This window comes from Oryza glaberrima, chromosome 12, assembly GCF_000147395.1.
Source record: "Oryza glaberrima chromosome 12, OglaRS2, whole genome shotgun sequence".
Classification (NCBI taxonomy): domain Eukaryota; kingdom Viridiplantae; phylum Streptophyta; class Magnoliopsida; order Poales; family Poaceae; genus Oryza; species Oryza glaberrima.
The window spans coordinates 1329444-1342058 of NC_068337.1; the positions used below are offsets into that span (position 1 = coordinate 1329444).

The 12615-nt window shown below is 40.2% G+C and overlaps 1 protein-coding gene and 1 pseudogene across 1 annotated transcript; both read right to left on the bottom strand.

Annotated features, from left to right (window-relative positions):
* Positions 1 to 24: 24 nt before the first annotated feature.
* On the bottom strand, positions 25 to 5714 carry LOC127758099 (AP2-like ethylene-responsive transcription factor At1g79700). Its single transcript, XM_052283728.1, has 7 exons — positions 5364 to 5714; positions 4706 to 4791; positions 4334 to 4342; positions 4001 to 4089; positions 3796 to 3920; positions 3348 to 3424; positions 25 to 1354 (listed from the first exon to the last, which is right to left on the bottom strand). Exons 1-7 carry the CDS (start codon positions 5618 to 5620, stop codon positions 657 to 659), a joined length of 1341 nt encoding a protein of 446 aa, XP_052139688.1. The 5' UTR covers positions 5621 to 5714; the 3' UTR covers positions 25 to 656.
* A 2981-nt stretch (positions 5715 to 8695) lies between these two features.
* LOC127758098 (uncharacterized) lies at positions 8696 to 12105 on the bottom strand (annotated as a pseudogene).
* Between the last annotated feature and the right edge of the window lie 510 nt (positions 12106 to 12615).

Consider the following 12615-nt stretch of genomic DNA (forward strand, 5'->3'; position numbering starts at 1 on the left):
CTTTGGTAAGTGTTCAATGTTTTCTGGGGTAACAATTTAAGTATTTCTCTAATGAAAATTACCTGCAACAGGTTTGCTTCTTGAAACATGTGAAAAATGTAAGTAAAGTAAATATCTTTTATTAACATTCCTGATGTTTGGAATATCAATAAAAGATGCAGCATTTATGCATTCATGCCTCAACCAAGATATATAGTATAGTTTATTCTGAAAGTTAGATAGATTTACATATTGTGATTTCTGTATAACATATGCTCCATTACCTTATAAAACTGTGAACTACCCAGAGTTTTCTTGTGGGAATACCTATAGTACTACCCAAGCATTCAAGATTCTGAGTAATCAGAATTAACTAGCTCAATCTAGGGTAAGGGAGAAAATTCTCTCCCTAGTTAATCAATCAGCCTTGGGGGTATTACAAGAAAAGGAACACAGACACTTGTCTCATGCCAAGTTGAATGCCTTTGGGTTTCTAGGAGACTAGGACCATAGGGAGAAGCATATGAATCTTCCCCACCTGAACAGAACGCCTACAGAAGCTTTGCTTCTTTGTGGCAGTGCCATTGGACAGAAAAATATACCCCAAGATAAAAACCTGAAAACTTCCCTGTATATCTCAAGATTTTCAACACCCAGAAACACGCACACAGAGAGAATCAGTTGCACACACTGATCATTTTTTGAGGGCAGGAGATATTGTTTGCTTGAGGAGATATTCGCTCCCTATCTGAAATTGAAATGTCCTTGTCTAAAAAGTCTGAAATGTCCTTGTCTAAAAAATCTGAAATGTCCTTCTCCAACATATTGCATTCCTCAAACAAATTGTATTCTGCCACACCTGAGTTATCCATGCTGTTGCCGCCTTCAGTTATACTGGAGCACCCTTCAAATAGGTACTCCATGCCGCCTTCGAATGCCTCATCATTGAACCATTCACTGAAATTCATCGAGTTGCTGAAGTAAGCCCCAGGCATTGTATCCAATTCATAATCCAAGCAAGGGCTCCAGAGGCTTTCTTCAATGCCATCAACAATTGGAAGGGGTTCATTCGTGCATTCGGCGCTGTCATCGGCTGCAAGTGGCTCATTGTTGTCACTTGATGTATTTGCTTCACTGGAACTGAGCTCTTGGACTGCATTCTCACTTCGGTCATCATCTTGAGGCTCTTCATGTAATGCTGGCACCACCTGTGGCTCTTGTTGCAGTTGTGCCAATAACTGTGGTTCCTGTTGCAGCTGTGCCAGTAACTGTGGCTGGTCCAGGTAGCAGCTGATGTCGAAGTTGGTTACCGCATTGGCACCTCGGTATTCGATTGCAGCAAGATCATAGGCCTTGGCTGCCTCCTCTTGAGTATCTGTAAAAAGAGGTACGTTTGTTGAAATGAGAACAAATTTTCTGGTGAGACACTGAATCTTTGGGGCAACTTAGTACTACTAGGAGTCATGAATACTTCTAGTAACATTGGCATTACAGAATTGATCAGGTCATGCTGTATAGATTTAAGACTTTAGAAAATGAATGCATTGGATCTTAATACTGAGAGATGCTGAATTGCATCCCATATTCACATTTTTTTTCACTTTCTAGTTTGACATGTGCTGGACACCATCTGAGATCTGGCATGACTTTTCCCACATTGCTGGTTGCTAGAACTGTGCTGGCAACCTTCTGTTTACTAGTAATCGGTGAACACTGTTCACTCTCCCTTTTTTCTTTCTTTATTTGTGATGAAAGTAGTGATGAATCCATCTGTGTGGTTCTGGATCTTGAATCTTGATCTAGTTTGGCACAGGGGGGGTAATAGCCTAGTAGGGCATTCTCCATGCACGTGAAGTGATCACTTGCAACTGGCTGCTGACTCACTCAGCTAGCTCTAGTGGAAAGAGCCGGCAGTGATGAACAATTGAAGATCCCTATGCACCATCTGGTTTTTACTACTGGCATTGCAGCACCACTCACGTGCTTGTCACATGCATTTCCAAGTCATGTACCATATAATGTATCTATGTATACTAGGATTTTGTCTAGTAATTAGGACATGGTGGTGATCAAGACATGGGGCTTGTTTTTATGCTATTTCTAGGGCAAGTTGGGCAGTCTTCCGGGGATTGCATACAGGATGGTATCTTGGTCTCATGGTCTTTGATCTTGACAGCAGGAAAAGATTTTCTGATTTTTTTAAGTAAAAGAAAAAGAAGTTTCAACACTATGCTTCCATATCAGTGATATCACCAGCTCACTTAATTTATAGTAAAATGGAGAGTTTGTGGTTCAAGAACATACAAGGAGAATAATATATACTATTTTCTCTGTTCTAAAATATAAGCATTTTTAGAATAGTCCTAAATCAACATTTTTAACTTTAACTATTAATAATGAAAAATTAAAAAGAGCAATCACGTAAGAATAATGTTACTAGATTATAGAGTAAATTTAATAAAACTATAGGTATTTTGCACAATTTATCACAAAACTACATATTAAAAAGCTTGTCTCACAAAACTACAGATTTAGTGTCTCCGTTTATCACAAAACTACAGGTAGTTTGTACAATCTATCACAAAACTACGATTTAAGAACTTGTTTCACAAAACTATAGATTTAGTGTATTCGTTTATCACAAAACTACACATTTAGTGTCTTCATTTATCACAAAACTACATATTTAGTGTCTCCATTATCACAAAACTACAAGTTTTAACAACGCTAAAACTTGTAGTTTTGTGATAATGAAGCCATTAAACTTGTAGTTTTGTGATAAATGAAGATACTAAATCTGTAGTTTTGTGAAATAAGTACTTAAATCTTTAGTTTTGTGATATATTGCGCAAAGTACCTGTAGTTTTGTGATAAACGAAGCCACTGAATCTGTAGTTTTGTAAAACAAGTTCTTAAATCTGTAGTTTTGTGATAGATCGTGCAAAATATCTGCAGTTTTATAAAATTTACTCAAACTAGTATCATAATATGTAACTCTTTCATTTAAGATAACTTGTTTTTATAAATATTATTGGTCAAAGTAGCATCCCGAAAATTATATTGAAATCTAAAACTGTCTCTATTGTGAGACGGAGGAAGTACTACCTAGTAAGCAATCCTCAAGAAAAGCAAGGGGTCAAATCTACATCGAAGGGAAACAAAAAAAACACGCCATTTAATTTCGCAGATGGGTTGATCAACCATCATAAAATTTGGTAAAAGTTAGGTGGCCGGCTTACAGCAGGCAAATTCTCCAACAAACAAGAGCGGCTTGTAAATGCTAGTAATCAGCATTTGATTAAGTTAAGTGGGCTCCAAGAAAGAAAGAAGAGCAAAGAGCATGAAAGATTGGATGAAAGAATACGTACCGAAAGTACCCAGGTAGAGGTACTTGTTCCCCAGGACCCGCCCTATCCGTGCCTCCCACCGCCCATTGTGGTGATGCCTGAACAAAACCAGACAAAAAAAAAGTTCAGAAATGAATTACTAACAGACAGCTACTAGCTCTGAACAAAATGGAAACAGCAAGTTGGTAGCACTGGCACCACAATACAGTAACTGATGTTGGAAGCAGATTTCATCAAGAAAGAGAGAAGCTTAAAACTTTTGCAGTTCTGACTTTTCCTAGATGCATGCATGACATTGCACGAAACTGACACAAGAAAGAGACCATGGGGCATCCATGCAGAGCATACACGGCTGGCAAATGACGTTGCCAGCTGATGAATGCCACCCTAGCTAGCAATACTATGCTGACTCATCATTCAGGGAGAGAGAGAGAGAGATTAATTAGAGTTAATTAATCAGTAGTCCTACCTGGCAACGCCTCTGTACTTGGAGACACCCCTGGAGAAACCGCTGCTCCGGCGGCGGAGGGAGGCCAGGTACTCCTCCCTCGACACACCCTCCATCTCCGACCTCTCCTTCTCATATTCCTCCAGCTGCAATAATTCACATTATCTTCAGTAATAATTCAGATTACACAAGTCGCAATTGTCTAGTGGTAAGTTGGCAAACTTACTGGGAAATTGAGCACTGTCTCAGGACCCCAGTACTTAAGAGCTGCAAGGTCATATGCACGAGCAGCTGCTTCCTCACTATCATAAGCCCCTAAACACCATTAAACATTGCACTAATGTTCAGAAACAGATCAAACACCAACACAATAAGTAGTTATGTAACAACTAGTTGCTATATGCCTATATTCTTAGGGATAAACTGTTTTCATATTGAGACAAACCAAGGATGTGACAGATCAAACAAACAAAATGTGAGATTATACAAGAACAGGAAGCAACATGCAGCATGAATCTGACAAAACAGGGTGTATAGACAACTAGTTTGTGGGACTTACCCAAATAGACTATTGAGAGGAGCATCAAGCAGCAGCAGCAGATCAAGGTCACATGCGCATCACAAGGGCAAGGTCCCCCAAAGATAACAGCAAAAAAGAAAGGAGATAAAAAAAGCTTAATCAGAATGTCAGCCTTAAAAAATTCGCTCCACTTTATAGTAATAAGCTTTGTACTAATGGCCGATGTATTAAGATCCTTGGCAGTATACAGAAGTACACCAAGGACCTTGTATGTTTCACTTTTTCTTTCATTATAGTACATTATACTGTAAAAATACTCAATTTCACTTTCTTTACAGCATTTTCAGATAAAATTCATGTTAAAAATCCTTAAAAAAATTAGGCAACTAATGCATGTTGCGATCAATGTACCTTGCCTCCCTTTCTTCTTGTTCTGAAGTGAAGTGGAGCAATTCTTGTCCCACAGATGGGCCTCAAATCTGCCAGTCCACCGATGCCTGTTTATAGACACATGCATGCAGCAAATGATTGCACCGTATATTGAATTTATTAATGATTGATAAATAAGCAGCATTCAAGCATTAGTGTTTGCTTTACAGGAGGAAGAAAAACTGAAGGAGTTGACCACCCCAGCAGTAAATGTAGATCAACCAACTCCCTACTTCCCAGCTAATAATAATTGACTCACTCCAAGGGGAGGAGCAGCAAGAAAAAAGATTAAAAATGGGAATTATGAGAACAAGAAATGGATCCGATCGATCATGCTCGCCAACCTCCAAAAGATGAGGCATGAAAAGGGGAGCAGACTCGCCACCCACAAAACGATAAAATAACTGATGATCTCTGACATGCAAGTGAAAATATTCAGGAACAGATTGGAAAGAAGCGGCTGGTAATTTTGGGAGCCTGAAAGGATGGAAATGATGCGGAATTTTGGGCTGGAAATCAGCCATTGATTAACTAGCGGCAATGCAGGATGAATTCGCGACTGAAATCGAGAGGGGATCAGAAAGAACAGCAGAATTGGGATCAGAGGGATGGAAGCAACTGAACATGCAGGGACGCATACCTGGTGACTCCCCTGTAGATAGAACTCCTCTTGCCGCCGCCGCCGCCATTGGAAGAAGGATCAGCCACCTCCTTGCTCTCCTTCTTGGGCCTCTTGGCCTTGCCGGTGCTCTTCTCCGTCCTCGGCCTCGCCCTCCTCTTGCAGGGCATCGACATGGGCGAAGAGGAATCCTCGGAGGAAGAGGAGGAAGGAGACGACGGCGAGGATGATGCAGATGGAGAAGATGATGCAGGATCAGGAGACGATCTCTTCGCCATGATCTCTCGCGTTGGTGCAGGTGCAGGTGAGGAGGAGGAGGAGGAGAGGCAGCGAAGTGGAGCCCCTGAGGTTTTGTAATTTATAGCGGAGGGGGGGAACGAAAGGAAGTGCAGTGCAGAGATGGGTTTTTTGGGTTGCTAATCACCATCATCAGCATTAACTGAAGATGACACCTCTGTTTTTTTTGTATTTTTGTGCGTCAGGGCCTCAAGCTGGCCACCATACGAGTCAATTTTGATACACTTATTCATTATTTTTTTTCATTTCAGATATTTCCTCTGTTTTTATACATTATTATTGATGTAAGTGCGCATTCCGTTTGTGCACAAGTAGTGGTCGTATTCAGATTTCTTTCTCTTTCTTTATTTTTGTAGATTTCGGTATACGTGCAGACGCTCATATACACACGTGTATACTCACCTTCTATAAATGCATACGCTATCTCTATGAACACCTTTGAAGATTAGGCAAGGATATTGGCGTTTCTGAATAGACATAATTTTCAAAGGAAGCACACCGGTAATAATATTTTTGAGATTTGCGAAGATAGAGGACAATTTTACATAGCATAGCAGATGACGCACTGGCAAATTAACTCAAGATGACACCTTGTTTTTTGTATTTTTGCGCGTCAGGGCTCTGCTGGACACCGAAGATTAGCAATCAATTTCGTTGCACTTATTTTAATTGGTTTCTTTTTGAGAGATTTCCTCTGTTTTAATTATATTATTAACGAGTCTGAATGGTACACACCTGAGATTCTTTCTGGAAGGACACAATTTCCGCGGAGACTACACCGAGTCACTGGCAATATTTGCCGATGTTGAACTGCCTTTTGCCCAAGCTACACTTCATTTTTACATAGCAGTGTACACTAGGAAGTAAACAAGCTCATAAATGGCTGCAAATTAAACGTTACTGGAGATGAAATTTTTTGTCTATATTGTTACTGCAAGAGCTTTCACCTCTGATTCAGATCAGTTACAGACTTGCAGTGAGTTGATTCTACAGAAAGAGGACAAGCAACTTTTAAACTAGAAATGGACGGACGGACGCCTCTTTGCCAGGGTCCTTAGACTGAAGAATTGAAATGAAGGAAGGTGCATAGCATAGCAGCTACACAAGGAGACGAATAGCATCGGGACGTGAAAAAGAAACAAACACATGTAACATGTAACATGTAACACTGCAAAATCAAACAAATTAGCGCCATGTGTCCAAATGGCAGAGCTCTGCAGCCATGCAAAATATGCAATTCCTCATTCAGAGGAAAGCATCCTACTAGCCCCGCAACCACAACACCTGTCCCCAACATTCAGAGCAACCTACTGTGTCTGTGTGCAGTCAGTCAATTACTGTACACAACAAGCATCTACAGTAGCTGCCAATGCAGCAACCCCCTTTCGATGAAGAATCATCAAACAAACAGTGCATCCTTCAACCAGGAAAAATATTCAGCAGTCACTAATGCTGTAGTACTACGTACAGATCATGTGAAACATATGTGTTGTGTTGCACTGTGGATGATGGTTTGATGGCTGACCGTGATGACCTCAATATTTGAGTAAATTAGTCATCCCAATTAAGCTCCCATACCTGACTGCCAAATTATTTGTTTTGTAGTAGATCATACTCACCAAAATGGTTTATCACGAGTCTGTTTTCTGACCACATTTTTGTCTAGACAGTCTGCTGCAAGACGGCAGTTGCCCAGATAATTAGGCCTTGTTTACTTCCTAAAAACTTTTTCCTAAAACCATCCAATCGAATCTTTGGACTAAAAACTTTTTCCTAAAACCATCCAATCGAATCTTTGGACATATACATATAGTATTAAATATAGATAAATTTAAAAACTAATTGCATAGTTAGGGAGAACCGCGAGACGAATCTTTTGAGCCTAATTAGTCCATAATTAGCCATAAGTGCTACAGTAACCTACATTTGCTAATGATTGATTAATCAGGCTCAAAATATTCTTCTCGCAGTTTTCAAGCAAGTTATGAAATTAGTTTTTTCATTCGTGTCTAAAACCCCTTTCGACATCTGATCAAACGTCCGATGTGACACTCAAAAAAAATTTCTTTTCGGCCCAACCTGACTGACTGTCGATTAGACCGACTGACGTCTTGTGTCACCACCATGATGTCCGTCCAGCTTGTTCACATTCCTCAGCAGACAGACATGCAATCACAACAATTAACACTAGGTTTATGTACTATATAGTGGTCCATGATGCAGAAATATTAATATTCTCAACTCTAAATTCTACTAAAAAAAAAAAGAGTGACATGTTGCTTGTAGTACAGGCAGTACGGTTTGGTTGTTAACCACGTTTCTCATCTACTTTGCCTGCATTTGAGGTGCTAGAGTGAAGATAAATCCTAGGTTGCCAGATTATTCAAATATTCAATCAAGATAAAAGAAATTCCAAGCTTTTCCATCTAACATCTCCCTCATTAGACCAGAAACATGCTTGCTTGCAAGCTACTCCCTCCGTATTTTAATGTATGACGCCGTTGACTTTTTGATAAACGTTTAACCTTTCGTCTTATTCAAAAAATTTATGTAATTATAATTTATTTTATTGTGACTTGATTTATCATCAAATGTTTTTTAAGCATGACATAAGTATTTTTATATTTGCATAAAATTTTTGAATAAGACGAGTGGTCAAACGTTGGTTAAAAAGTCAACGGCGTCATACATTAAAATATGGAGGGAGTACCTGACAATGCAACCGTCCACGGACTGATTGCATATCGTACAAAAATTTCTGTAACACAAAAATTTCTGTAACACAAAACAGCACTAGTCAAACCTGAAGCTTTCATGGAACCAAACCATCTCTAGAATGAGCTTGCACTCCAATTTGTTATAATATCCAATAAAGCACACACTCTCTCCTGGTATTACTGTAGTAATGATCAAATTTCAATGTTCAGAAGAAACACCATTAAATCATGAATTGGATTTAAAACATGTGTCCTTCCATGTAACATAGTCCTACAGAGACAGCTGCCAACAGCAGTCGATGCAAACTTCTGGTTTTCATTTGGTATAACTTAGAAAGGATGAAATGTGCAAAGATATTGCAAATAGAAATGGATGTTGTAGAATCAAATGCGAACTGTTTCAGAGCTGTCCACAGGAATAGATATAATATTTCTTTATAATACTAACAGATTATTCCCAAGTAACAAAACAGCATGCAGATCACATGAGAGCAATGCAATGACGAAAAAATCATTAGTAGAGATAATCCTATGGATATATATACAATAGAGCACTACTAATTGCACGTTCCATTTCCACCACTGCGCACTACTTGATTTTTTTTTTCTTTCAGGATCTTCTGATGTTACAAATAATTATTCCCAGGTTAAAAAGAAAATAGCATGCAGATCACATGATATCAGTCGATGACCAAAAAAATCACAATTAGTAGATAGAATCATATGAACATGTATACATCTCTAGTAGTACTAATTGCACGTTGCTAATATGAATATCAGTCCTCCCACCATAGCGCACTAGTTGATGTTTTCTCAGTATCTTCTAATATTACAAATAAGGAGACCCCCAAAATTTACCATGTTCTTAAATGTCACAGTATCCATAATTAAGTCTGCATTCATTTTCTGAAATACATAGTCATCATCACAATAATTTGACCTTATCTCTCTTAGATCTTTACTGATTCCCCTTCCAAAACTTAAATATTGTTGAACGTCATCGCCCTCAACAGTTTTTGTTGGTTCATTAGTGAAGGAGAAACAAGAACTTCTGCCTTTTGGTGTGTCAAAGCCATCGAGATCATCACTGGAGCTATTTGTAGTTCTTGAAACGGGGGTCATCATAGTATGACTATAAGTATGGCCTCCAGACACATCAGATCCAGTTAAGCTAACTGAGCACTGGGTTTGGTTGTCAGATTCCTGGTAGGGCAAAAAATACTTGTTATAGTGTGAGAATGATCGTTACTATCCACATCATATACCTACTTGTCTTTCTACTAAAATGCTGCTGGCAAATCAACAAGAGTATGTAATATGATTCCATACAGCACATTAAGTACAATGTAGATTGTAGACAATTCAGGAATATTTGAGTGGATAACAATAGGAATATGAAAATAGCTACAAGATGCCAATTAATGGAGAGCAAAGACTGTACTATTTCTGAACCACATAGTAAAAAATTTAAATGTTTAAAAGAATGTTGATGGAGGTTGTTGGGTACTTCGGTTGATATTCCTAAAAAGTACTTCATATCTCAAAACCTCAGTGAAGTGAACCAGCATTGATTTGCTAACCTCATTATGCCAATGACGATCAGTTGGATAGTGGGTTTCTGCAATGCTTGATCCACCTTTGTCAAAAGATGTATTTCTGTTCTTTTGTGGGATGTTCACAACTGAGTTTATTTGAGGGTCCTCCAGTGATGAGAAATCAGTGCTATCCAATGTCGAGATCGATACACATTCCTCAAAATAATTCATTGCCTCTTCAGCCAAATGCTTCGATGCTTTCAGTCGTTCTACACTACTCTGGTACCACAACATGGAAACAAAGGTCAATTCAAATACAAAGACAAAATGAATAGTAAGTTTACCAACAAAGAGAATCACATATACTTAAATATCATGTATATTACCTTCCTCCTTGGCCTTCTTTATGTGCCTCAGTAAAATTTGGTGCAGTTACAATACCCTTCAGCACTCTACTCAACTCTTGTTCCCGTTGCTCTTCGACAGCTAAATCTGCCCATAGCTTTCGAGCGCGTTCATGTGACTGTAATTAAAACAGTATAAGGTTATATCTGTTGACTGCAAAAAATTGGAGGCGCAGCGCAATTGGCATAATAATATTCAGACCTGTTTGAGCTTTGTTGTATACTCTGTTATATCAGGAGACAGCTCAGCACTGTCTGGATCAAAGTCAAGAGGAATTTCCATTTGTTCCCGTTGCAGTTCTGTTGAACGGTGCTCTATGTCAGGAGCCAGATCAGCGCTATCTGGATCAAACTCAAAAGGAATGTGCAAAATTTTCTCCTTTTTGAATTCTGTTGTGAAATCACTTATGTCGGAGACAAACTCAGAAGAATCTGGATCAAACTCAGGAGGAATTTCAATAACCTGTTGCACTTGGACATTTGAATGATTGCTTTGCCAAATAACCTATCAATGAAAGAATAGCAGTAGCATCAGGATAAGTTGAGAATGCGAGTGTAAAACAAGATTGTTGTTCTAAAACAGAACGGGGTATGGTGCAGAGACAATAAAATGGATAGATTATAAGCGTGCACAGAACATAAATGGTCAAAGACACTCTTAGCTTAACACAGGTAATCCTTGCATGCTCAAGACGATCATAAATCTCACAAGCGGCACTGCTAGATTCTTTTGTTTTTAAGAAGGCACTGCTAGATTCTGAATGGATATTTCCAGTCATGTGTTGGCACTTCAGGTGGTAACAAAGAGCATATAGCTTACAAACTTGTTTGACAGTAAAGTTCATAATCTTGCATCAATTGATACAACTCAACAACCTATTCATGTATCACTTTGCTCACTGAACCTTGGAATGAAAAGCCAGGCTATGGTCTACTAGTATAAGTGAATAACCACTTCTGACCTCTCGCAAAACTGAAATTCTATTGACATATATCTCTGATTACTGATTCCTGCATCACTCTGTTCGAATTTAGCAAGAACAGAACTTGTGAGCAAAGGACTGATGGAGATGGAATGCAAGACTGAATCTCAATTTCTCTGCACTTCTACAGTAACAACTCATCTTTCTACTTACTACACAAAAACGAAAAAAAAGGTAAACTTTTATTCACTATCATATTCTAGAATCTAGAAACTGTTTCCAACATATGCATTGCCCTTCCTGTTGTATTGTACGAAACCAGAATTACAAAGTACCAAAATCTTTATCTTCAGTTCCTATTATTGCAAAAAAGTTAGAATTGGAAAAGAAGCGGATAGAAAAAGTAGAGAGTGAGGTGAAAACAGAAACCAACCTCGTCGCCCAGATAAGGTTGCAGGTCCACCGCCGTCGACGCCCTCCTCCCACCGCCTCCATCACCATTCCCCCACGACGGCGACGAGTCGGCGCGCCGGCGCCGCGGCGCGACGGACACAGAGCGCGCCCTCCCGGAGCCGCCGGCGCACGAACCATTCCGCGCCACCTCCCTCCCTCTCTCCCGGCTCGCCGCCGCCTCCTCGCCGCGACATCCAGCAGCTTGCGGCGGAGAGGCGGAGTGCTCCCCTCCGCCGCGGCGGTCGAAGAGAGGGTTGGTGCGGGTGTTGCCGGCGGCGTACTCCCCGATGCCGCGGGCGCGGGGCTCGACGCTGGCGCTGCGGGAGCGGCGTGGACACGGGGACGGGGGTGGGGTCTTGCGAGGACGACCCGGCGGGCGGTCGTCGGCGGGGTGGAGTCCGGCGGGTGGTGGATTTGAAGGCGGAGGAGGCCATGAATTCGGGGTGAGGTTGGAATTGGCTTGCGCGGACGCAGAGGAGGAGGGAACTCAAGTGAAAGTCAAAGCTCCAAACAAGTTTCCGCCTCGTCACAGCGGATGGGACTTTGTCACTGACATGTGGGACCCACGAAGGCTGGGCCCACACGTCAGTGACCCACGTCACAGCGTGTCACTGACACTGCGAGAGTCAGTGGAAGAAGAGGAGGAGATGCTTTGGTTTGGGCTGGTTGATGCTAATCGCATTGTGCTAAACACAGATTTAGTGAGGCTTCGGATGCTTCGCCCATGGGATAAACGAACGCAATATTTATTTAGACTCATAGCTGGAATGAATAAATTGACCTGTTTTTATACTTGTATTAAAAAAGTTTGCCTTTTTCTACTTTTTATTGACATTCTTTTTATTTGTAAAATGCAAAATGGAGATAGCCAACGTTTTTTCAGCGTGAAGTTTATGAGCAACTGCACTTATCGTATCTTTCTTTAAAGAGTAAATTTCAGAAAA

What these genes read in the sequence shown, in the direction of transcription:
- LOC127758099 (XM_052283728.1), bottom strand. Translation starts at nt 5,620, where the DNA reads ATGGCGAAGAGATCGTCTCCTGATCCTGCATCATCTTCTCCATCTGCA. An exon ending in AGACAGTGCTCAATTTCCCA is followed by an intron (nt 3,921 to 4,000) that starts GTAAGTTTGCCA and finishes GAATTATTGCAG; the next exon opens with CTGGAGGAATATGAGAAGGA. An exon ending in AAGTACAGAGGCGTTGCCAG is followed by an intron (nt 3,425 to 3,795) that starts GTAGGACTACTG and finishes GGTTTTGTTCAG; the next exon opens with GCATCACCACAATGGGCGGT.